At 42.8% G+C, this 27018-nt stretch overlaps 1 protein-coding gene across 4 annotated transcripts in view; it reads right to left on the bottom strand.

Moving 5' to 3' along the window:
- The window catches only part of abcc9 (ATP-binding cassette, sub-family C (CFTR/MRP), member 9), a 107474-nt gene that overhangs the window by 65259 nt on the left and 15197 nt on the right, over positions 1-27018 (bottom strand). For all 4 annotated transcript variants that reach the window (XR_007448452.1, XM_049567216.1, XM_049567217.1 and 1 more), the window contains 11 exons: positions 25934-26035; positions 25601-25741; positions 25297-25488; positions 20541-20705; positions 19169-19324; positions 18920-19054; positions 16248-16410; positions 16051-16091; positions 14815-14957; positions 14402-14510; positions 3416-3523 (listed from right to left, as the gene is read on the bottom strand). Coding sequence is in view for 3 of the 4 variants with exons in the window: in XM_049567216.1 (XP_049423173.1) it covers positions 3416-3523; positions 14402-14510; positions 14815-14957; positions 16051-16091; positions 16248-16410; positions 18920-19054; positions 19169-19324; positions 20541-20705; positions 25297-25488; positions 25601-25741; positions 25934-26035 (1455 nt within the window). In the remaining variant the exon portion in view is untranslated. The remainder of the gene's footprint in view (positions 1-3415; positions 3524-14401; positions 14511-14814; positions 14958-16050; positions 16092-16247; positions 16411-18919; positions 19055-19168; positions 19325-20540; positions 20706-25296; positions 25489-25600; positions 25742-25933; positions 26036-27018) is intronic.

The raw sequence follows: 27018 nt of genomic DNA, 5'->3' as shown, positions 1-27018 counted from the left end.
CAGCTCACAGTTCAATTCAGTTCAAACATAAGAAAACTCATAAGAAAACTCCACCCCAGGTTTTCCCGCGATCAAGTAGGTAAAGAAAATCCACTGTAGTTTGCTCTGACTCAGTTCAGTTTCATAACAATAAATCAACCCGGCCCGAACGTTCCAAATAAGGAATAATGAAACGGAAAGTAATCTCCAGCTTTTGCCAACTCACGGAACCGTGTGTGAATGCCGTAACACTCCAGCATGGAGGCTCCGTAGGATCCCTTGATATCCATGGCGGAATCTCTGAGTTGAGGCCGGTGGCTGGATGGATGATATTCCACAGGGAAGCGCACCTATTTTGTGGACTTTGAGCGGTGTAAAATGCCGTGGTAGGCCGAATACGTGGAGGACTTCTGGCTCATTTCTCACTCTCGCCATACTGCCAGGAGCAGCATAATGTAAGGGCCGGCCTACCTGGGCTCAGCTGATCGAGCCATCCCACTGGCTGATAACACCGGTGGGTGTGTCTGGAGGTACCTCAGTGTCTGGAGGTCAGCAAGCCATCAGCTGACTGTCTTATAAAAAAAATATATTTATAAAATACACAGGATCGCCACACTTTATACATTGGAAAGTGGAGGCAACAGTGAACAACACAGATGAAAAATCTGGCCATTGTTGTTGTTTTGATTCCTCCGATCTTTTATTACAGATTCCGATTTTCTAAAAATAACGTGATTGGCACCAATCAGATCGGGACATCCGTAGTACTGTCAGATCATCACTGATCATCTATCTAATGAGATTTTGGTTTATTGAACACTGGATTAATAAAGTAAATAAACTTAGACTTAACTTAAATATATGTCCAGTATTATCTCTCATTCAAAACACATTTGAAAGTGTGACTGTCAGTGTGATTACAGCTGGCATACAGCAGGTAAACTAGTGTTGGTGTTGACATGATTTGTGTGCCAGCGTGATTTAGCTGCATCAGAGTTAATGCTCTGTATCAGGAGGTGTTTTGATGATATTTTCCACTCTTTTTTTTTTTTTTTTAAAGATATTTTTAGGGCATTTTTTTTGCCTTTAATCGACAGGACAGTGAAGCGTGAAGGGGGGAGAGAGAGAGGGAGTGACATGCAGCAAAGGGCCACAGGCTGGACTCGAGCCCGGGCTGCTGCAACAGCCTTGTACATGGGGCGCCTGCTCTACCACTAAGCCACCGACGCCCCATATTTTCCACTCTTGAGGTGTGCACAGTTTGTCAAGGAATAGTTGCACTGTCAACAAAAAATACTACAAGTGGCAGCAAATGATATATCATAAGAAAAAAGACTTAGAATCGGGTTTTAAAATGCTCCTTATACGGATGTCACTGTGATGAAAAAAAGGCCCTGCAAGGCATTATAATGAAAAACTTTCATGATATTGACTTAGTAACTGAAAATAATGTCTTGGGCCCAATCCCCTAGCCCTTGCCCACTATCCCTTGGCCCTTGAAATGAAGCAACGAGGGGTAGGGGTTGAAATCTTTCCCTAGGAATTGGGACACCACGTCGGTTACATTCACGCATACATATCTATTTTAAACAGGAAGCCGCAAGCCATCTACAACGTAACGGTAACATTAGCTACTATTATGCTTGCTACTAACATACCATCAGAGTAATAAGATATACGACAGGGGACTTCTGCTAGCTAGCTAACCAGCTAACATTACGAGGCAGCATAGTTATACTTGCTGGCGTGTTATCGTACTGTGAAAAATCCGACAATTTTGAAGAACAGGACAGATGACAGACGCCAGATAGTGTGAGCTAGCTAGCTAGCTAACAAGCAACCGGACAACGGTAACGTTAGCTAGCTGACTAGCTTTCTGTCAACTCCAATCTAGACATCATGAATAGCAATAAAACCTTTTATCCCATCTCTTGCTTGGTGGTAACCATGGTGACGTCTACCCCTTGCTGGCAAGTCAGCATCTGAAATCCCTCGCTCAGAAGGGCTAGTTTCATACCCACTACCCCTCGTTATGCCCCCTACCCCTACACGCAAAAAGGAATTGGGACACCCCTACCCCTCGCAGCAACGTGCAAATCTAGGGGTAGGGCCAAGGGGGGATATTGGGACAGGCCCTTGGTATCTTAAAATAATGAGTTGCTATGTCAAAATAATGACCCTAAGTCCCGTCCCCAGATGCAGGCTGGCCAATCATATCCTAGCATCAGGCTGGCTCAGACCAGGGTCCGACAACAACACAGCTGTGCTCCATCATTTCAGATTTCCTTCATTTTCAGGCTGGTTTTGTGGATTTGGAGCTAAATGTTGTGCCTGGGACACGTCGTGTATTAATGATACTCGTTACCTGGAGAGGTTGGAAAAAGATATACGTTTCTTCCCTGTTCCAAAACCAAAATCAAACCCTGAAAAGTCTAGGGTTAGCTAGCTAGCTACTGAAGATATAGCCTACTGAATGTATACACATGCTGCTTTTGCTTTGTAATGATTATAACAGTGAAACAAAGACCGACCCTGCTGTACAGGAACCAGTGAAGGGAAGCAGGGAAACTTTGCTGATATTGAACCAGCTGTGTGTCATCACAGTGTGTGCAAATGAAAGTTGTTTGGCATCCCCTGCAGCCCCAAGCCCATCCAGTGGCTTGCAAACACTGTTCATCTGCACACACTGTGATGCCACACAGCTGGTTCAATATCAGCAAAGTTTCCCTTTATATTCATTGTCTTGTGTGGCAATCAGCAGTGATGTGGTGGTTCACTTTTACACTGTGATCTGTAGCCTATAGTTCGGCTTTAGCTTCTAACTATCTTTGTCTTTTTAACCTGTTGTTGCTGCTGAGTCAGTTTGACATCCTGGATATATCTTCTTATGTTAATTTCTTTCTCAGAATATTTCATTTCTGTTAAATGCCCCCTCTTCTGTCTCATCTTGCTTCACACTGGCAACTCATCCCTCTGTTTACTAAACTTGTCTCTCCCTGAAGGTCTGGTTAAGCTTTATCACTATGAGGCGACTGTTAAAGTGCCAGGCAGAAGTCTGGAGAGCGGAGTTATCACTCCTGCGTCTTACCGCCTGTCTCAGTTTTCTCACACAGAAACCACAACAAAGATTTCTACTTTTATAGAGGTGGTTCTGCCTCTCTTCCAAATCTTTGGAGGAAACCGCAGTACCATGCCATAAGAGACCTCTCCATTGTTACTGACTGGACCAGACAATATCCTGCTAACAGGAAAATTCAACTGGCAGTGTCTTTCCTTAACTCTAAACAAAATGTTTAAGACCTAAACCTCTAAAATCTACATAACCATTAACCTTGGACACTGGCTGTTATGTCCCTGGTGTCTTTGAGAGTTCATACTCCTTTTCTGTCCTCACTCCCCTTCGACCATTCCCCAACACGTGAACTTTGACCCTAACCTTTACAGCCACATCCTCTGTCTCCGTGGGCCTCATCTGTCGCCTGGTCGGCTGCTCGTAGTGGTCCATCTGGTAGCGCATTGGCTGCTTCCTGTTGATGGCTTTGGTCTTGAGGGGGATATTAAAAGAGAGAGAGAGAGATTTGAAGTTAGCATTAACTAATAAACTTGAGACCTTCCTGTATCCGCTTTAATTCCCTGGGGAGAAGAAGAAGCAGCGCGGGGGTTCCCTCTGATATGAGTCTAGAGGATGCTGCCCCAGAGGGTTCAATCCCACTGCTCGCACATTACTCTGTTCTTCTTATCCAGACACACTTTATACAAACATACTCAACATCAGGGTCTCTGTACTTCATGTGAAGTCCTGTTATCTTTGTAATACTGCAACATAACAGATATTCACACCAACATCACAAAGAATCTCTGCTGTTACATGAGGCTAAAGGTCACATTGGCTATGTCACGTAGCATCATGTCACTTTCCACATGTCATCTGATGCATGGGGCAAACATCTGAGGGAGTAGTCAGGGTACGGGGGTCGAGTTGTAATACACTGGAAGCAGTTCCCTCAAGATGTTCTTGAGATATTGCTTTCACAAGAATAAGACAGACGCAAGGTCATTGAACAAAGTATATCGTGGGTCTTGAAAGATTAGTGAATATGATCAAAAATGCTGCCGATGGCTGGAAACTTAAAAATAAAACTCTGACAAGGAAAGTGTTAACAAGAAGTTCAAGAAAGTTGCAGGGCTAAAATGTAAATAAACAAAATATAAACCATTCATCTGGGGAGTATGAATATTCTTCAAGAATTCATGGTAATGTACATATTAGACTTTGATATTTCTTGTGTGCAAGTGGAAACTGTTGCCTGATGCTGCTGCTGCTGTAAAGTAAAGATCAGAAGTTAACTAAAGACATTGAGATTCATCCTGTAAGGACAATGAATGTCTACAACAAATTTTTATGTCCATTTCTCTTAATGTTACCTTGTCAATGACCAAAGTGCTGCTCATGAGGAAACTTTCGAGCTAGATGAAAGCTCAGGGAGTCAACAAAATCACCAGGAATCATCCTCTGGAGACCATGAATATTAATACAAAATTTCACAACAATCTGACTGGTTGTTAGGACACAACAAACTGACTGACATCACTTGGTCTCACTATTAATGTGACTAATTAAACACAACATGCAGTATATAAAGAACATGAAAACGTCTACATTTGCTGTTCCTAACACCCCCTCTGTTATTGCTCCTTCCTCAGAAAAGGCTTCCAGAATAAAGGAAGTGATGCTTTTACATGTATACTTGATTCAGGGATAAATGGGTAAATGATGTAGCTGGCAGAAGAACTGATCGCAAAGCAGAGGACACATTAGGTCACAGAGAGTCACATTATTGCCACACTGTGAGATTGATTTAGTAATCTTATGGAGAGCACAGTCCGATAACACCACAGCAGAGGCCACTTAGCTCCCACATATCCTGGGACCAAACAAAAAGAGTGGCCACTTCGAGTTTGTAATGGCTTCATAAAAGGAACATAATAATGCAGCTGCAACGAAATAGCTGTAAATGGAGCTTTAATGTTGTGTAGAAGTGATCAAATAATGAAAACTAAAATTACTGCCTCGTGGTTGTATGGCTCCACAAACTAGTCAAGTTTCTCTGACAGTTTACATCCATGTCTGTGAAAACATGGAGGCTTCACACACATCTTACCCCCAAAAGAAGAGAAGATCTATACAATCAGTACAGTTTAAAGGTGGACACCAAAGTTTAGAGTCACCAATTCAGTATCTGCCGAAATGTCTCTCCTTCTTTTCCTGAGTTATGATGTTTAATTATGGCCTAAAAGTGTTTTGCAGAACATTATGACGTCACAGTGAAGTTCATCTTTGGACTTTTGGATATAAAATGTCATCACTTTATCATTTTACCCTGTTAGACATCTGTGTGAAGTTTTGTCGTAGCTGGTGTATAAATTCTTGAGTTAGGGCCAAAAATATGTTTTGCCAGGTCACAGTAACCTTGAACTTTGACCTTTGACCACAAAATTCTTCATCATTGAGTCCAAGTGGACGTTTGTGCCAAATTTGAGGAAATTCCTTCAAGGCCTACTTGAGATAATGCGTTCATGAAATGAGACAGGCACAAGGTCACAGTGATCTTGACCTTTGACCACCACATTCTCATCAGTTCATCCTTGAGTCCTTTGTGCCAAAGAAATTCCCCTGAGCTGTTCTTGAGATATTGCATTCACAAGAATGAAATGGATGCAGGGTCACAGTGACCTTGACCTTTGAGCACCGAAATCTAATTATGTTCAAAGTTCATCCTTGATTTCAAGTGAGCCAAATTTGTGCCAAATTTAAAGAAATTTCTTCAAGGTGTTCTTGAGATACCACTTTCACAAGAATGCAAGGTTACAGTGACCTTGACTTTTTACCATCACATTCTAATCAGGCTATCAAAGAAATTCTCTCAAGGTGTTCTTAATTAATACTGCATTCATGAGATGCTACGGACAAGGTCACAGTGTCCTTGAAGTTCAACCTCTGACTTCAAATCAAGTAATCCTTGACTCAGTGTGGATGTTTGTGCCAAATTGGAAGCAGTTCCCTCAAGATGTTCTTGAGATATTGCGTTCACAAGAATAAGACGGATGCAAGGTCATGGTAACCTTGACCTCTGAAAAAATCCAAAATCAAATTAAGTTCTATGTTCATCCTTAATTCCAAGTAGGTGCCTGTCCCAAATTTAAAAAAAAAAATCTCTCAAGGCATTCTTGAGATAACACGTGCATGAGAATAAGACAAGACATAAGACAAGGTCAGGATGACTTTGACCTTTGATGTATGACCAACAAAAACTGATGCTTATTGTTGAGTTTGAGTGGACATTTGTGCCAAACTTGAAGAAATTCCCTTGAGATGGTCACAAACTAACGGATCCCGGACGAGCCCCCATTTGTCACAAGATATTGCATTCACAAAAATGGGACACACAGGCATACGGACAGAAAGACAGACGGACGGACAACCCAAAGGCATAATGTCTCCGGATTCAGCTATTGCATTGCATGGCGTGGAGGCACAACGACTATCAGTATGACTAAAAAACATGGCTTGAACCCAGTTTAACTGTTTACATCTAAGTAGCGTACTTTACCCTGATACTATAAACTGCTGCACTGAGTTAGTGAATAATACATTTAAAGAAATAATCCATTATATGTGAAAACCATTAAACCTCTCCAGAGCTCTGTGAGTCACTCAGCTCTGTGGTCTGACTGCCCACTACAGACACAAACAGTGTTAATCCCTCTGCAACATAATAGTCACCATGTGACTGAGTCGGCTGAAACCTCAGACACACACCAGATTAAAGTCTGGCTGCACTTCACTGGGTGGTGATGTTCTGTTAGACCCCCGCAGCCTTTAAAAACATAACAACTAGTCCTAAGGAAACAACATGACATAAATTATCAGTGAACACCTAATGGTAAAATCACTCCATATGAACTCTGCCAAATGCCATGTGAATAAGTGGATATTTTGACTGTTCACTTTGCTCAGCCATGTTTACGTGTGTTCAGTGTAGAAACTGAATAACTAACTAATCCCAGCCCACCCTGAACCAAAATGACATGTTGTTTTTGAGATGTGAGTAACATTAAATGACATCTGAACCTTGAACTTGAGCTCTGACTTGTGGTTTGTGCTGCATGTCAGCTGCAAAATGTCTGCACATGCAGTTTGGGGCAGAGTCAGACTGAGCAGTTACACACAGCAGGATTTAAGTTTGGGATCAGGGTATTTCTTTAACTCTTCAGATGCAGAATCAGACTATCTAATGAGCAATGAAGGAGTTAGATGTTTGATGACAGTTTTTATACAAACTTTTATATTCAACCAAAACCAAACCAACCACGTTATAGAGCTGCCCTCTGATAGTCGACCAAATGTCAGTCAACCAGAAAGGTCTTAAGTTGTCAAGATTTCACTGGTCTGGTGTAAGGTTTAAAACAGTAACCGACAATCCTGCATAGTGTACCTTTAAATGTTGCTCTAGAAGAAACACCAGTTTTCTATTAAAAGTTTCGTTTTTTTATCACTTAAATTTAGATAAGCCGTCTCACTGTGAGCACACCAGGTCCATGTCATTGGTCCGACATCCCATTAGTCCGACGGTACACGGTGCTGAACGGCTCCCGGCGGGCGTATTTCTGCCTTGATGGTGCGCGGCAACCGGCTCTGGGTCAGCTGGGAAAGGCCTGAGGCGAAGCAGGCTCACGGCTTATGTGTTTGCCACTTTCTTTTTCATTTTAACCCACACCATGATCTTTTCCTGACCCTAACCAAGTGGTTTTTGTGCCTAAACCTAACGAGACCTTAACCACAGGGCATCGTGATGATTTCGGAACAACAGGACTTCGGAACAATGGGTTTAATATGGTCGGAACAATGGGATGTTGGACCAATGGGATGTTGGACCAATGGGCTGTCGGACCAATGGGCAGTTCCCAAGCACACCACTGTCTAAATACATGAATATTCCTTTGAGGATCTGCTCAGTGCTCGTTAGGGTTTCCACAGCAGGTGTCAGCAACAGAGATGATGTTATACAACATCCCTTAACACCCTGTTACTAAAGCGACCAGTTGCCATAATGGAACACGAGTTACCTGGAGTAACACGGAAGGAATGTGTGCCGTGTCGTCTAGCGCACCTCATTGATCCAAAGCTCCTGTCCAGGAGGAAACTCTGGCTGTTAAACTCAGCATGTTAAAGCCACTTCCTGGCACCTTCAGTGTGCTTTGTTCACACCATCTGTTTTAAATACAAGATAAATGTTTGGATTTTTTACAGTTTGGAGCTCGTCATTACTCAGAAGTCATTAAATGAGACGTCTAAAGAAGAGCTCAGACCTGAGCTGAGTAAAAAAATCTTTGCTGCAGGTTCATTGAAGTCAGGTCTAATTATGTTCTGACGTAGAGCTTTCTGAAACAAAGTTTGACTTCCTGGTCGTTTTGCCATTCGTGGTCACTGAGCAAATCATCCCAGTTAGATTTGATTTGATTTGAAAATCTTTATTGTCCCCTAAGGCCAATTTGGTTTGCAACAGAAGTTAAAACACACAATCTTACAATATCTCACATTGCAGAGAATGCATACATCCAGATACCCCAGACACAACACAAATAAATACATGTAAATACACAGAGTCAGCACAATTCAAGGGTGCATCATTCCCAAAAAACGAATGGCTGTTGGGACAAAGGATTTAAGGTACCCATTTGATTTGGCCTTGCAAGTGAAAGTGTACCTTCTGTTAGACGGGAGAAGCTGAAACTCTGCATGAAGAGGATGGAGAGGGTTTGCCAGAATGGCCTTTGCCCTCTGCGTGGCTCTGGTTTTAAAAACAAAGTCAAGGTCATTCAGACTCATGCCGATAGTTTTTTGGCAGAGTTTGACAATATTCCTCAGCTTGTTTTTATTTGAGATGCTGAGGTTACCAAACCAACAGATCATAGCAAAGGTTAAAATGGACTCAATAAAAGAAGAGTAAAACATTTTGAGAAGCTATTTGTCAACATTAAAACACCTCAGTTTCCTCAGATAAAATAACCTTTGATTTGCCTTTCTACAGATGGCATCTGAGTTGGTCTCAAAGGACAGTTTGTCATCCAGGATGGTGCCTAGATATTTGTACTGACTGACTATTTCTACAGCTTTACCATTAACAAAGGTTTGGGCCGTGACAGGTGGATTCTTACGAAAATCAAGAATCATGTCTTTTGTTTTTGAGACATTAAGATGCAGATAAGAATCATTACACCATCCAACAAAATAGTCAAAGACAGGACCATGTCCATCCTCATGATCCTGCAGAAGGCTTACAAGCACGGAATCATCTGCAAATTTTATGATGAGTCAAACATACTCTTACGGTCATTAGTGTAAAGCATGAACAATAAAGGTGACAGAACACACCCCTGAGGCGAGCCTGTGGAGCACAGCAGGGTTTCAGACAGAGTATCATTGACACGAGTTCTCTGCGGTCTTGCTGTCAGAAAATCAACTAGCCAACATATGGTTCCAAAACCAATGCTGGGTATTTTTGAAAGCCTGTGAGCAAGAACATAAGGCTACATGAAGTTAAAGGCTGATGAAAAATCAGCAAAGCACAGGCGTGCATGTGTCTTCCTACCCTCAAGGTGCCTGACAACTAAATTCAACAATGTTGCCACAGCATCCTCCACCCCTTTCCTGGGTTGATAGGCAAATTGGAGTGGATCAATCACTGCCTGTGTCATAGAAAGTAAACTCTTCTTCACTAAGCGCTCAAAATTCTTCATCACCACTGACATGAGGGCCACAGGACGATAGTCATTTAATATCTTTGGTGAGGGGACCTTTGCCACTGGGACAATAATGGATTCTTTCCACAATGAGGGAACTTTGTTAAGTGACAAAGTGACAGTGTAGTGACTGCTGAAAGATAAATGCAAAGATTCCACTTAAGAATGGGGCACAACATTTAAGCAGACGGCCGCTAATGCCATCTGGCCCCTGACTTTTCCTTCAATTAGTCTTTTCAAAAGTGCTCCACACACTGATTTCATCAGTCTGAATCTGACTGCTTACTGGGGCAGCCCTGAATATGGAAAGTTCATCAGAAAAGTCAGTTGAATCAAATCTCAAATAAAATTGGTTTAATTCTTCTGCCAGGGTGGAGTCAGCTCTGTCAGCATTAGACACTCTTTTTTTCCTGTTCTGAATTCCCACCATAGATTTGATTCCTTTCCACGCAGAGCAAGAATTACCAGCCATAAGTTCATCTTGGACTTTGTCCTTGTACTGCATTTTAGCCAGCTTAATTTCCCTTTTCACTAATTTATGTGCTTCTTTTTGTTGAGTGATGTCTCCTTGATAATAAGCCACCTTTTTCTTATTGAGAGAATTCTTTAGGGATCTACTGACCCAAGGCTTATTATTGGGATACACTGTGATTGACTTTCTTGGAATAATCATTTCTTCACAGAAGGTAATGTAGCTTACCACTGTGTGGGTCAGCTCGTCTAAATCGGTACAAGAGTCTTTAAAAACATCCCAATTAGTACTCTGCAAACAACCATTCAATTCACGAATAGCACTCTCTGTCCACAGAGCGACTTCTTTGCGCTCAACTTCCCCCCTCTTGAGGGCCGGCTGGTAGACAGGAGCAAGCACGACACAGTTATGGTCCAAAGAGCCAAGTGGAGCCAGTGGAAAAGATTTAAAAGTCCCCTTTATAGTGCCATAGCACAGGTCCAGTGTTTTCCCATGTCGCGTTGGACATTTTACATACTGGTACAGATAGCCAAGATGCTTTTTCAGACTGCAAGTGTTAAAATCACCAAGAATAAAATGTGGGGCATCGGGGCAAATACCTTGCAATTGGTGCACAAGTTTAGCAATGGAGGACGCTGCTTCTGCCATATTAGCTCTGGGATGTATATAAACCACAGACAAAAATACTTTTGGAATTTCCCGTGGCAGATAAAATGGGCGCAGTGAGACAGATAAGAGTTCAATGTGGGGACTACATATAGATTCTCTTACTTTGACTGTCTTGCACCAGCGAGAATTAACATACAAGCACAGGCCCCCTCCCAGTGATTTGCCGGTGATCTGTGCGTCACGATCAAGCCTGTACGGCTGACCAAAGCTGTTTCTGATCATAATCCTTAAGCCAGGTCTCAGTCAGAGCAATCACACAGGCATTCTTGTACTCCGGGATGTGCTTCACGTTCGCTTGGAGCTCGTCCACTTTACTCCTCAAAGACTGCACATTGCCGAAGACAATTGAGGGGAGTGGCAAGCGGCGGAGTCCGAGTCTCCGCAGGCGCTGACGGACACCTCCTCTCCGGCCTCGCTTCCTCGTTTGTACCGCTGTCTGCTGCTGACAGCTTCCGGCTTTGTGGAGCGTTGTATGCCTCGCCCACGCCGATGTCAGCCGACCCGGACGACAAACTCCAACCTGGTCCCTCCGGATCTCTGGCGGAATGCCATCAAGTGAGATCGCCAACACTGAACTGTTGCAGTGGATAAGAAAATCACGGCTGTACGTGAGCCTGTGCGACCGGTTGCTCCGGTGGAAGTTGAAAGCAGTCCCGATGGCAATCAGGTTCAGGAAAAAGGCGCCCATAAAATCCATGATGACTCGAGTATTAAAAAAATAAATAAATAACAGGTACACGGTTAAAACCAGTTAAGAAAACTCCAGTTAAAACCACTTAAAACCAGTTTCCACACAAGATACTCATTCATTCTCACACACTGCTGCTGCGTGTCGCCATGACCAGCGCCAAGTTAGGAGGGTATAATTCCTCATTTAGTACAAGCTCCTTGGCTACACTTAATTTTACCAACCAAAAAAGAGTTTGCCCTTTTGTCTCAGACTATGGAGCCTCTGTGTTATAATTTTATTACCTTCGTAAGAATGGCTCCAACTATACATTAGCCAGTGGTCGAATTGTTAATTTTTAACAAGGGGGATACAATGTAGCTTTGATTTTTTTGCATGCACACATCATCAAATATTACAGCACAGATGTGCAAAATTAATCAAGATACAGAAAAATGGCATGACCTATACCTGCTGCCTTTAAAAACACAAATAATGCAGTAGTATTGCTATTGCAGTACAGACAAAAACATTTTAGAGTATAAATAAGAGTAGTTCTGAAATAGCTGTGAAAATTAATCTTAGAGTCACTCTTATCCTATTAGGGCTGTCAACGAATATTCTAAATTCGAATTTAAATTCGAATTTGAAAATAAATTGGACCTTCGAATGTGAAAATTGATATTCGATTGTGGAGAAAAAAAAAAACACCACCGCAGCTGTCCTCTCTGCGAGTGGGCATTGGCCTGGGCCGCTGCACTGAAAGCACTGCATAAGGCCACACCGCCTGCAGAGGTGCTGCGAAGCGCAGCGCATTCTCACACGAGCCGGAGCACTTCTGTTCACATCAGACGCACATTTCTCCATGCTGGTCGACAAGCGTTCCTGCTCCCAGCTGTTGTCTCCGTCACCCGGTTTGACACATTCGCTCGCGGCTCGCGCAGAAAAAAAACCAGAGCCGGCCACGGAGCTGCGCAGCACAGCCGGTGTGGAGGATGACACAATCGGTTAACATGGGCGCCGAAAAGGAAACTGGCTTCGCTTCGAGGCTCTTCGCAGCGCTTCCGTGAGCGGCGTGGCCTGACGGGTCAGAGAGGGGGGGGCGAGCGAGAGGTCCGCGGTCGTTTCTAACGTAATGTTATAGATAATTGTTTTATGTGTTTTAATGTGTAGGTATGTTTTCAAAGACGTTTATGTTGAAATAAAAATACCTACAAGTAGTTATGTTTCCTTGTATTAATACATATACAAGTATGTTTCCTTGTATTAGTTTGCCCTCTTGTGGACATAATGCGAAAAAAAAAAAAATTTGAATGGTTCGAACCTATGAGTTATTTTTAGAAGGAATATTCGAATGTCATTTTTGAGCAATTTTGACAACCCTATATCCTATAGACATTTCCTTAGCCAGTTATAATTTCTCCTTACCTATGAAGCCTTTGGTGATGCTGTCAGGTCCCTGTCCTGATACCTGCCTGGTTTCTCCCTGTCCCTCTTCTATCTATTGCAATAATATAGATAATAAATGTGCAAAGCAAAATTTAGTAATAGAATTAGGAATAGTAGTGGTGACAGCTGTGGAAATTAACCTCAAAGTCACTTTTATGCTCTAGATATTTTCTCTCAGCCAGTTATAATCTCTCCTCACCTATGAGAACCCTGCATGATCACCCTTGCTGGCCCACTGTCTCCTCCTTGACCCTGCTCTTTATATTGTGGCAATAAAGATTAAACAAATACATGCAAAGCAATAGTGAGTACAAGTTCTGCGCAGAAATTAAGGAGAAGTGGGTTTATCCTAGCATGAAACTAGCTACCAAGCGATTTAACATAGGTAACAATAACATTAGTGTTCTTGTTAACTAGCTTAACTTGATATATTGGACTCTATTAATTAGTCAACATTTAGCTAACATTATCTACATGCAAGAGCATTATTCAACAACACGACAGCATGTGTATGCCGCCTGGCGCAGTCTACTCATGGTGCATTTAAAGACGGCTCGGAAAAACACGTTACCACATGCATCCCTCCCTCATCCCCCCTCAATTCGACCACTGGTGGCAACTGTAAATTAGCTGACATCCTGTACGGTAAACAACGCCACAAAACTATGAGAGCTCAATACGGTCAGTTTTGGCACAGTTTAGACGCCCATAAAAACCCATGTGCGATTACATGACCAATGCACTGACAGAAGTAAAGAAGGAAGCGGTCCTGAGCGGTCCGGTAAGGAGGCAGGTTGGGGTGGTGGATGGGTCAAAAAACACTGGACTTTCCCCTCGAGACCAGTGTTCAGACTGTGTGTACGTTGTCACCATGTTTCTTTTCCTAAACCTAACCACAGTAACTTAACGTTAAATACATAACTTTACAGGAAGGATGTTACGTCAGTTGTGCAGTGCTAATTTGCAGGATATCGTACAAACTGTTGAATTAAGGCAAATTTTTGGAGCTATATGGACAAACTTTAAGCTCCTTTACTTGATGTAGATGTGATCCCACATACTTCATCTTCACCTACGACCCCGTCTATCATCAGTCAAAGCACTAAAACGGTGGTTTAAATAATTTGGATACAAAAATGGCTGTCTGACCATTTGCTGTGTTCATCATGGTGCTGCAGATATCAGCACTGATGTTGGTATTTATATGTTCAAACAAAATGGCAATGATGGTTACAACAACAAAAATACCATCCAGATTGTACAGAAAGTGCGGTGTGCCTTTCTATAAAATCAAAACTTATGTTCCATTTCCCTTGTCAATGATCAGTTTTGTTGATTGATCTGGTTTCATTAACACTCACCACTCCCAGGTGTTTCTTTCCTGCTTCCATGGAAAGAGACATGTCTCCATTTCTCCAGCAGTCGTCTCCAATTTCGTCACTCTGAAGAAACTCACCGAGCTTCTGGACACTGCGAACACACACACACATACACATTCAGTCCATGAATAAGTGTGATTGTGACGATACCAATACCAGTAATCTCTCGGGAGTTTAGAGTTTCTCCTCGCTGCTGTCAGGTTTCCTCCATGTTCCTTTAATTAGATTTACCACAGGAACCTCATCCAGTCTGTCTTCCTTGTTTAGTCATGTCCACATCTCCTTCTCCCTCAGCCAGCACAGCATTACCACATGGCCTCAGCAGTAACACTCTTTACAATGACAAATACAACACAAAGCACAGTAAGAAGAATCATTTATTTACAAACACTCACCTGACCAGAGCTTTGACGGCAAATCTGACCACAGTGGAGAGCAGGAACAGAGGGGTGACCAGGATGTGGAACAACGCCAGAGCTGCGAAGGCCTCAGAAGGAGTGGGGCCAACTTTATTAAGGAAGTGATGCGTCACAAACGTCTACAAGACAAGATTTTAACTTTACTAACCCTTGTTGATATTGGCAGATATTATTATGGTTTAAAAAGAACAGAAAAAAACACATGTAGGACATTTAAAGGGAAAATTCACCATCTTTTATGGACGTCCAGTCAGTGTTGAAGGTAAATGTAGTCAGTTGAAGCAATACATTCTTAAATGTGTGCTACGTTGACCAAGAAGCCTTGCCCACAGTGCCTACATATACCAGAATGCATTGCACACAAGCCTATAGCTACTACTTTATCAGCCAAAACAAGGGTCAAGGTTTAATACCCAATAAAAAATTTGTTGTGAAGACAAGACACACATTAAAACATGAAAACAAAATATAATAAAACAAGTATCTGGTATTAAAATAGTATCAGAGTGTAAGAACTCCTAAGAATGTCGTGACAAAGTGCTTCTACACACACACACACACACACACACACACTCTCACCCACTCACTTCTTAAGGTGCCAAACACATGCTGCATCTTAAACCGCCTGGAAAATGTGAGGTTTGGTGCTGGGCGCTTTTCTTGTGCCTTCTCCGTGCCAACTTTCAAGGGCGCGGAGGCAGGTTGCATCTCAGGTTGCTAGGCGACCATAACCAGCACCATATCACAGCCTAATTACCAGAAACCCTGAGTGCAGAGCTGATCTTCTTCCAGGCGCTGTTTTGTACGTGTGTATTAGGCCAAAAATATCGTCTGAGGGACAGATATAAAGCTCTGGCAGCGCTGCACTAAAATGATCAACTTCATAGACTGATATTTATGGAAGAAGGGAAAGATATCTGTCCGCTGTGATTGGTTGTTCCTCGTCACATGACATGCGGTGCACTGCTGCATTCTAAAAGTTCAACTTTGTTTATCTCAGGGCACAGCCGCCTGCCCTGAAAAACAGGCGCTCAGGGACACGTGTGCACCACGACTTCATCACTCTGGCGTTTGAGCGCACCTGCTGCGCATCTACATTTAAAACAATGAATTTTAGATGAGAACTCAATCAATACATCGAGTGCGTTTACCATCAACACTGACTGGACATCCATACTGTATAAATATAAATGTGTGGTAAAATTGTCTTACCGCAAGAACGGCAGCGATGGGGATAGCAGCGTTCATAAAGACTGCACAGAGAGAAAACAAGTGTGTTGTGTCAGGCAAAGCAAAAAACAGTCATTATACATTAATAAATGGATTAATAAATACTGACCCCGGTAAATACTATCTATATGCAACAGACATGACTCCAACTCAGGTCATAGATTCTGTTTTCATCTTACTGGACATGGATGTGTAGAAGGCGAAGGTCTTAAGACTCGTGAGCTCTTTGCCTCTAGTGTCCTCCACGCTGTCACAGAAGATGTTCTCCCAGGCGTACAGCTTCAGCAGCTTTATGCCCTTTAAAATCTCTGTGGTCTTTTTCAGACGATCTGTTGAGTGTTCCTAAACGAGGCAACAGAGAGTAAAAATGATGTGATAATCTGTGCCGTATTTAGTGAAGCCGAGAACGGCCATCCATTATGGAGTATCACAAGAAAACAACTTCTGTTTTTCAAGATTATGGAATAATTACACTGCAGTCAAGCCAGCCGCCGCCTGGTTTTTGATGCTTGTCTGTTCTTGATGTTATGCTAAGGGTGCTTGGAGCGGCCAAAAAAGGGAAAGAAAAAAAAAGACCTGTATTCTAGCAATAAACTAGTATAATTATCCTGTGATCTCACCAAATCAAAAGTAACTTTCTCATAAATATGAAGCATTGAAGCATGAAGCAAACAGAGGTCATACACCCCAGCTGTAAAAAGCTGACAGGCAGCTGATTGGATCATTGTTTCTTATCAGTCTCACACTGATCACAGCCCATTCCTTCACAAGGCGGTCACTGATCCCTGCCACGCACTGCTGCTGCTGCTGGTGTCAAAGCTTTACCTCCACAACCCGAGGAGTCACCATCATTCTAATTCTGGGGGTTTCTGCATTGTGTTTTCTGTTTTGGCTTAGCATGCTGCTTGTCTTATCCGGGCAGCACCTCAAGAGCGGAGCCCTCAGCGCCAAACAAAACTGTATTTCCATTTGTTTCAATAAATGAGCATTCCTGACAGAAGTTATCTTGTTATTCCAAGGAGTCAATCATAAGTTATAGCTGCTGCGCAGCAATGGTTGGGGCTGGGCAATTTTAGGCAAAATTAGGCAATTCTGAGCAACACACACACTAAAACAAAGCATATCACAACATAGAAGTTACATCATATAATTATGGCATGCCCTTCAAATTGTGGATGAGTGGCTGAAGTGATCAGACTCATAATATACAAAGGAAAGAAAAAACTCAAGAACAAGAAAGTAAGAACAACATTAACTGCTAGCAATTATGAACAAACTGGCCTGACCTAGCTTAATCTTAGTAGTCTCTATTCCACATAGCATGATGCCTGAACATAGGACTTTCACATTAGAATGTCCGTTCTGCCTTAGCTGACGCTTGAACTCACAACTGAGACTGAGGTCCGTCTTCTATCTCACTGAAGCTAACTGGCAAGTGACAGTTCATGTGTGGCTTCACAAATTGACTGAGACAAGCATCAGGGTGCCAGACAGTAGCCATCCATGCCATGGAAAAGCACATTTCAAAGTGAAAGTTGTGAAGCTGTAGCACATATGGTTGATTTGTTACGAATTTTCAAAGTTTTGAAATTTAGAGGCTTGCTGTAGCGCCACCATCAGGACTATTGGCTTGTGTTTCCAGCTGAGGACATCTGGCATGGGACTGGACCTTTATGAAAAGTTTGGGTAGATTTCTCATATGGAAATGTTGCACGAGCTGAAGCTTGAACTCACAATCTTCAACACCAAGAACCAGCCTCTATCTCACTGAGCTAACTGGCAAACAGAAATGTCACATTCAGTGTGTAAAGGCAGATTTCAAACGGCTGTCAAAAATTCAGTTATTAAGACAAAAATCCGAAAATACACAAATTGCATCTAGATAGCATGGAGATGTTGGTAATTTGTTTTTAGCAATGATTTATTGGCTCCATAAGTGAAAAACTGATGTTTAAAAATGCCATTTTTACATTGATTCCAATTGTTCACATTAGAGCGAAATTCAAAATGCTGTCAAAAATTCAGTTTTTGAGATAAAATTCTGAAATGTGCCACACATCATCTGCCATGACTCTAGAATTTTGTCTTTTTTCATGAACATTGAAGATTTATTTAGCAAGAATTTGCATGTATATGTTTACAGTACCGTTTACATTCAAACATTTTGATGCACTGTCGGCTCAATTTTCGATAAATCGAAAATCTGTGTGGATCGTTTGTGTAGGACAGTCTGAAGATGCTCTGTAGCAAGTTTGGTGTCAATTGAGCAAAACATGTGGGAGGAGATAGGTTTAATAAGTTTTACAGTTTTTGAAAAAAAGAGTGATGCACTTCATAATTTGCAATAGGTTTAAATGTATGAAAGTTTCTTCAGTATTGGGGCTACAGTTTGATGAAAGTTGTGAAGTTGTAGCACATATGGTTGATTTGTTATGAATTTTCAAAGTTTTGAACTTTAGAGTCTTGCTGTAGCGCCACCATTTTTGCAGCTGAGGCAATCTGGCATGGGACTGGACCTTTGTGCAAAGTTTGGTGATTTTTCGTGCATGTTAAGTATGATTTCCTCGGAAGAAGAAGAAAAAGAAGAAGAAGAAGAACATGCAGGATAACAATAGGGTCCTGGCAGCTTAGGCTGCCCGGCCCCTAATTAACCTAAAAATCAGATAACAGATGTTAAAGCTGATTGTAAGCATTGTCGTTCTTGGCTTCCATACATATTGAACTAACACTGAAGACCAAAGTAGTTAAAAACTGTAAAATAATGAAATGATTTTCTTGTTGTTTTCTTAATAAATCTGCAAAGAAATCTGCAGGAAATAAATTGTATTTCAAAGCAAAGTAAACTGCTTACTAGTGTGCTCTTTTGTGTGTCTGCCAGCTTGGTAGCGATGTGATACTGGACTGGAGCCAGCAGAACTATGACAGCTGCTCCAACCAAAGCACTGCAGCCCAACAAATAGTAGAGCAGGATCACTCCCATCACGATCTGCAGACAAAGAAATAAAACACAGAGAGAGAGATGGTGGTAAAGTCTTTACTGAAACATCACTGGAGAACATTAAATACAGTCACTGATGTACAGAGGTCCCGTTCATCCTACCTGCACAGGCATGGCCCACAGGTTGGGGCAGAGGAAGAGGAACCACATCAGCTGGTTGGTCTCTATGGCAACCAGGTTGTTGATCTGCCCCAGTGTCATCTCCCCCATGGACATGTTGGAGGTGGACAGACGCAGGATCTTGTTGTAAATCATCGCCTGGTTAATGAAACAGACGTGGACAGTTACTCTTAATGTTGAGGCAATAAATCTGTCATGATGGATATGACGCTGCATTCATGTTACAAAGTAATCTCACAGAAATATGATCTTATATTTTATCAGCAGAAGATTATGTACCAGTTTTTATAGTCAGTGGCAGAAGTTGTATCCTGGGGTTTAATTTAAAAGGATAGTTTGGATTTTTTGAAGTGGGGCTGTATAAGGAACTTATCCATAGACCCTTTACTGTTAGTAAACAGTAAGACCTTTTTTGGTGGGCGGGGCTTAGCTGGAGGCAAAACAATTCTCCGCAGACATAGCCAGCGCTAGCTAACAAGTTCTGTTGGCTTGTTTTAGACAATGGATGAAGATGATGTGAGTGGTGCGTTCAGAAATGGCCTCCGTCCAGTCCTTTGGTCTTATCACATTTAACCATCTTTGTTTTTGTTGACGGGCAGTGGCGGCTGGTTTTGAGCCATGACTCCTTCTATTCTGGCTCCCAATAACACAACAAGAAAACGCATTTTAAGACTTCTGTGTAGCCTACAGCCCTGTGGGGGAGAGGCATGTACTGCCTCCAGCTAATAAATTATATTATTGTGACGTCGGCCCTAAAAGGGTCTGTAGTGCACTTAAACTGATAATGATTCACTTCAAATTAGAATTAAACTTAAACGCTAATCACTTCATTATTGAGTCCAGGTGGACGTTTGTGCCAAATTTGAAGGAATTCCCTCAAGTTCCTGAGATAGCGTGTTCACAAGAATGGGACGTTGCAGAGGGATAAAAATCCAAACTGTCCCTTTAAGCCCATGGTTTAAATGCTGGAGGCTTTTCTATCCCACTGGTGCATTTGTTTAAATAAATGTATGACTGACACGACTGAATAATGCAGGAATATGTACTTTAACGATGGGGAACCCTGTCATGTCGCCTCATGTATGCTAAAAACTGACTAAAAAAATCATGTGGTGGTTTTTAAGTTTCAACCTGCACAACATGAGGTGCATTTGCAGCTGTGAGCAGCAGCTCCCTCAGCATTTTAAATGATCTGCTGTCAAATCAGACTGTTTGTACTGAGATCAAATAATTCTGTATGAGCAGACAGCCTCTCCGAAATGTCAGCAAGATCACTCATGTAGAGCTTTTCAAAGCAACACCTCAGTGTGGAAATAAAACGTCTGAACTGAAGTTTCCATGATGCTTCACTCACCAGTAGGGCTCCCCGCAGGTTGATGCCGGTCTCTATGGTGACGTAGTACGAGGCCTGTAGGAAGGTCCTCTGCAGGATTAAAGCCAGGAAGAGAAGCACGGCCAGGACTGAGGTGTTCTGCAGCAGCTCAGTGGTAGACATGAAGTACACGCCTAAAAATGTCCCCTGCAACAAAGCACACACACAAAGGACACATTCAGCTTTAGAATACATTTAAATAAAGTTTTTCTAAAAAGGTTGCACACAGTGAAGACAAACTGATTCATCACTTGACCACTGTAACAAGAACTTATATCAAAAGTGTCTCACCTGTTGTACAGATTCGAGAGAACCACTGGTTGGTGATTATTTTTGTTTTAGTGACTGAATGAAAGCACACATTATGTCCACACTTTGGTAGATTAACTATATATTAATTTATATCAACTTGAAACCAACAAAACCACATCATCTGCAAAGAGATGAAACCAGATGCTCTCCTCTGCCGGCTGTGCCTTGAGATCCTGTCCATGAATATCACAAACAGGCCAACATCCACTGAAATCGTGTTTGGCTTTGTGCAGAGTATGCAGACACAACTCTCACCTTGGTTATGCAAGGACCGAATAGTTCGTAGCAATGACCCTGGTACTTCGTACTCCCACAATGCCCTCCACAGGACTCCTTGGTGTCTTTCTCCAAGTCCAAAAAACGCATGTAGACTGGATGGGCAAACTCCCACGACCCTCCCATGCCTAATTTGTCTGACGTTCAACAGCCAGTACTGTAAATTAATGAGTACGACTGTTGTTGTGTAAAGTGATGAAGTACTTTCCCACATATTTTCTTTGCTGGATTAGCCAAAAAATACATTCAGGTTTGGATATTTTACATGAACAGTTTTTAAGGATGCTCTTAGCCCTAGAGTGGTCTCCTTTGGTCTGAATCAGGGACTAATTTTGTCACAAAGTTGTATAATTGCCTAGAGTTGGTTCGTGTTCTCACGGCAGCATTTACAAGAGGACCAGATCAAATGCCTTGTGTGAGAAAGCTGCTCTTGATTGGTCAGAATTTCCATGTGGGAAAAATCCAGGAAGTAAAGCAAACGTTGAAGAAGAGTACACTTGCAAGATAAATGTGACACTTTCTAATGTCACAATGGAGGGACAACTACGCAGGTTGATTTTAGCGCTGCTCATCGTGGACTATATTGCTGTGATTGTTCATTTTAGTCAAAGCATACAGTTTGAAAACGAGGCGCGGCTCCAACTAGAAAACAATGTTTTGATGCACTGGATGTGCTGAATGTGCATATTAAGGCAGTACAGGAGGAGGTGCACATTAATAATCCTCCAGGACTGAAACATGCTCATGTTTAACCCAAACAATGTGTCATGTGACTGCAGTTGGTTCACATCCAGGTCAGAACACCTTCTCACCACAAACCAACCGCACCAGAGTTTGTTTGTAACCGGACCGAGACCACCTCTTCAGGAAGGTCTTGGTCTGGTTGTTTTGGTGTGTTCCCAAACGAACCGCACTGAGGGGGCAAACGAACTTCAGTTTGATTGAACCGAACCAAACAGGGCAGGTGTGAAAGCAGCCTTAATTGATTTTCCAGAAAATTTTATGTCAATATTGCCACACAAACAACAAAGATACTCTAATGGGATGATTTTATCCCACTACTAACACACTGAATAAATGCGGTATGAATTATTATACGTACTGAAATCACACACACACACACACACACACACACACACATAGTAGTACCAAAAAGCTCGGTGTGATGCTCAGCAGACCTTCGCTCTGTAATAGCGTGTGAGGTGAGTGGGGAATTTTCCATGTCACTCAGAAATGCAGCCGCTGCTCTGCTCTTTATCTCTGCTGCCCATTACACCCACTTTAATAGGCAGGCACGGACCCGACAGCATCTCACACTCAACATCAACTCTAACAACATCCATCCAAATGGACTGAATGCAAATATACTGCCATTACCAAAGCATCTGCTCTGCCTCTGCTACCAGCTCAGGGTGTATTATGACCTTTGGAAGAGGCTGAGATGGATTTAAGAGGAGTCGATGTCTGTGATCAGCTCTGCCAGCATCTCTTCCTTCGCCAAATGGACCGTCTGTAAAAGTGTCTGCTTTCTCTCTGACTGCTGCGCCCTCTCTGCCATGCCGTCACGGGTAGATACACTGCTTTGTGTTATTGTAGTGGAACAGCTACAAGTTTGGTTCAGATTACACAGATTTATGAACGCAGGTGCAGATCTTCATGAATCTGGAATAAAGGAGTGAAGAGTTGAGGTTTTGAGCAGATATTCAATAAGGCTGCATGATGTATGTTTTTTAATCCTCAGTGTGATGTCAACATGTGCAATAAACATACTGTTAAAAAAGACTGCAGTATTTCTTGCACTCAGACATTTTGTGAGTTAGTTAAAAGACAACATAAGTAGAAAACTGCACATGCAACTTTTATCGTTGCCTTTTGTGACCAGTTAAATGTTCAATTTGTTCAATAAAAGAATGTTGAAGATAATTGGTAAGATAATTGGAAGATAATAGTACACCCACCTCATAAACTCCAACTACACTACAGTTTTTAGGGTTAAGGTTAAACTTGGGTTAGGTTTAATGTTGTCATGGTTAAAGTCAGGTTTAGGGACTGTGTGTGTAGGGAATGTATACAACTACAAGTGTGTGTTTGTGTGTGTGCAATGTCATTTCAGCACTAGAACATTATGACATTACAAATTCAGTCACACACATGTACCCCTCTCTTCCCAAGGGCTCAACCAGGGTTGAACAAGCCTGATTTTTTGGTTTGAAAGGGTCTACCCACGTTGACTGACTCAGTTTCGAGACACAGGCTGAAAGGTGGGTCGGACACGGTTTGAAAGTTTTAACAAATGGTAGCAGCTATAGCCCGTGATGAGGAAGTAATTAAGCATCAGATAACTCGTATGGTAAGGGACAACGTAGTGTATGCCGACAAAACGAGGCGGCTCGATGAGAGAGGCATCCACCATACACAGAAACAAGTCACAAACAAACTGAAGGCACTGAAAAAGCGGGGAACCTGAAGTCAACATAATATTACAGGACGCAAATCCACCGTCTGTTTCCAGTACTTGAGGTAACTGGCATGCATTGAACCAGGGCTGTGACCCATATCGTACATGAATCGTCATGACCAGGGATTAACCCGTGTTGGCTGGTTTGGTTTGAACGGACAAAAGAAGCAGGATTCCTGCACATTTTCACAGACAAAGTTTCAAAACTTTTTCATGACCTTTCAAGGACCCATAATATGTTTTTTTTCTTGCCCGGCGTTTTTCAAACATCTCAGATTCAAACTCTATTCAAACGCATTCTCAGAACCCATCGGCTGTATTTGGCGTCTGACTTCTGGCAGACGGCGATACAGCCTCTGGGGGCAGACCCCCGATTTTTTGGCATTCCGGTTTGATTTGGGCGGAGGAGGTGAGTTTCCATGTCCGACTTCCGTTTATATATAAGTAAATATGCTGAACCATTGCGATGGATTCAGAGTTTGCAGTTACGCCAATTATGTTCCGCCTCGTTAGTTCACCGCACGGACCGTTTAACCTGGCAACAACTGCAGCCGCCTCAAACGTGATTGGTCAATATCACGCAGACTACAAACAGCCTACAACCGGAAACCAGGGCTCTTCCGCTCTTCTTCCGGAGGCAAGATCTCCGGGGTTTGCCTACAGACTCTACATTCACTGAATGTAGAGTCTGTATACAGAGACTAATTCAAACGTGACTTCAGCTAGCAGGCAAACATGAAGGGGGAGATGGAACGTAGAGAGAAAATAAGGAAACGTACGTGACGGTAAACGAAACATCAGACATCGACACACATTAGAGCCACGTTATGTCGTCAGCCGCAGAAAATAAACTTGCCGTTACTTGTGAAAGATTACGGTTACAATTTCATGAAACACAACAAAAGTCTACTTTTTTTTTTTTCCCCCAAAACTTTCACTGATTTTTACTAATTTCATAACTTTTCCAGGCCTGGAAAATGTGACTGTGAAATTCCTTGACTTTTCCAGGTTTTCCATGACCATTGGAACCCTGACAAAAGGTTGAACACAGGTCAGACAACCCCAGGTCCGACCCTGGTCACTGGTGTAAAAGAAGTATCAGACACACACGTACTGGTGGTGACATAATGACTGTGCCCCACGCCTTGGTGACATCACACTGGAGAGTGAGTCATTTATTGGTTGGCTGGACCACCCAGCATCACTGTGAGGCTGCGACACAACTTGTGTGTGTGTGTGCGTGTGTGTGTGAGGTGTGGATGAGCCACGATGTTGCACTAATTAGCACTTAGCTTTTAATACAATGATCTTATGTAAACACTGGTCGTGTCAGCGGCTCCAGTAACATCAGCCCAAACATGATTTCTCTGCAGAGAACTCAATGACGCTCAACTTTTCACACTGTCGCCTCAGTCGCCGTCTGCGTTCATCTCAGGATGTTTAAATGTGACTCTCTTACGGCTGGTCTTATCTCACAGCTGTCAGCGACAGACATGGACCTCTCTATATCATTTACTCCAGCGTATACAACGGCAGCCATACGTAGCAGCAGACACGGTGCACTTAATGTATGTCACAACCTACTTCCAGCCTTTGATTTGTCTTCACTGCTGGCACATATTTAGGCCCACACACACACACACACCATCTCACCTCTCTGGCTCACACAGGCTCATACGTACACACACCCACCTTCATCTTGTCTGGCGGTGCAGTATGTGTTCCATTCTGCATGTACTTTACGATGCCAGAGATGCAGAGCGGCCCGACAAAGCCCAGCAGATCGGCCAGGTAACGGAAAGTGCTGCTGAGCAGGATGGGACGACCAAATGCTCGGTACATGGAGAGCCAGATTGACGGGGCTCGATTCGGGTCCTCAGGTGTCTGTGTGGAGTGAGAGATGATGGGGGGAAGGAAGATGAGTTTAAATTTGAGAATTACAGAAGGAACCAACCAAACACTGCATTAAACCAGGTGCGGGCCTCCAGCTGCTCACCCTTTGATCCTCATAAGCGTCTTTGAGCCGTAGGTAGTTGGTGAGGGCTCTCATGGCGATGGGCAGCTTGCCGATCTTCTTCAGCTCTATGGGCCTTTTATGGGCTCCAATGATGAGAGGATTCATCCACCAGTATGTCGCCTAAAACGTGCCAAGAATTTGTACCATTTAATCTGCTGTCCAGTCGAGCTGCAGTGACATCTGATATTCATTTTGAAGTTTGGCTGTTACATGATGTGAAAAGGTGAGTCTGAATATTGGAACTGGGTACGTTTTTACTGTTTCAGATGATCCTGATTGTTTCAGTCAGTGTTTTGAAATTTAGAAACCTACCTTAGACAGCAGGTTGACAAACGGCTGCAGAAAGCGAACCCCCAAATCCTGCAAATCCTCTGGTGGTTTCACCTTCTGGGGGTTGGCAAAGAACACGTATTTCTACGGGGAAAGAAAAGGACAAAATTAATGGCAGCAAGAAACACCGACTTGTTATTATAAAGCTAGAAAATATCCAGACTGATGCAAGAGAAGAAAACATGAGAAAGAAAAGTCCCCACATGCCATTTATCATTTTTGGAAAATAGTGAAATACAGTTACTAGAAAAATGATATACTGTTTTTACAAACTCATCAAACTCATTAAAGGTTTACTATGCAGGATTCTACTAACAAACAATATATAGACCCTTTCACTGTTAGTGAACAGTATGACGTTTTGGGGTGGGCAGGGCTTAGCTGGAGGCAAAACTATTCTTCACAGACATGAGCTAGAGCTAGCTAGCAACTTTTGTTGGCTTGTTTTAGACAATGGAGGAAGATGATGTGAGTGGCGCGTTCAGAAATACTCATTTCAAGTGCAGGAGCGCACTCTGGCACAAACTGGACCATCTGTAAATTAGAGTACGCACAGCTAGCAGCAGCAGCGACCCACCATCTGACACCTGCACGCCATTAGGACATAAACAGAACGTCTGTGGTCGTTTTGACTTGAACTACACGCTGATTGACTGTTGACCAGCTTTACAGTCTAAAACCAGCCGTTCAGGTGAGGTCAGGTGACACCATCAGCCGGCTTGAGTGAAGCTCAGCCCGGCCAGTTCACACTGCTACTGTTCTCTGCAACATTCTAAAACGGTTTCATCTCATCTTGAATCTTTGGGCAGGACTGTGTTGAACGGGGGCGGCACGGTGGTGTAGTGGTTAGCACTGTCGCCTCACAGCAAGAGGGTTTCTGGTTCAATGCCAGGAGGGAGCCCTTCTGTGCAGAGCCTGCGTGTTCTCCCTGTGTCAGAGTGGGTTTCCTCTGGGTGCTCCAGCTCCCTCCTAGCCTGGAAATCTCAAATCTAGAAAGATTTTGAGTCTGGCCCTCATCGATACACCCTTCCTACCCAAGGGGCGGCACTAACTGAGGCATTTCAAAT

Source organism: Epinephelus fuscoguttatus, linkage group LG22 (genome assembly GCF_011397635.1).
Source record: "Epinephelus fuscoguttatus linkage group LG22, E.fuscoguttatus.final_Chr_v1".
Taxonomy (NCBI): domain Eukaryota; kingdom Metazoa; phylum Chordata; class Actinopteri; order Perciformes; family Serranidae; genus Epinephelus; species Epinephelus fuscoguttatus.
This window is presented reverse-complemented; position numbering and strand designations above follow the sequence as displayed.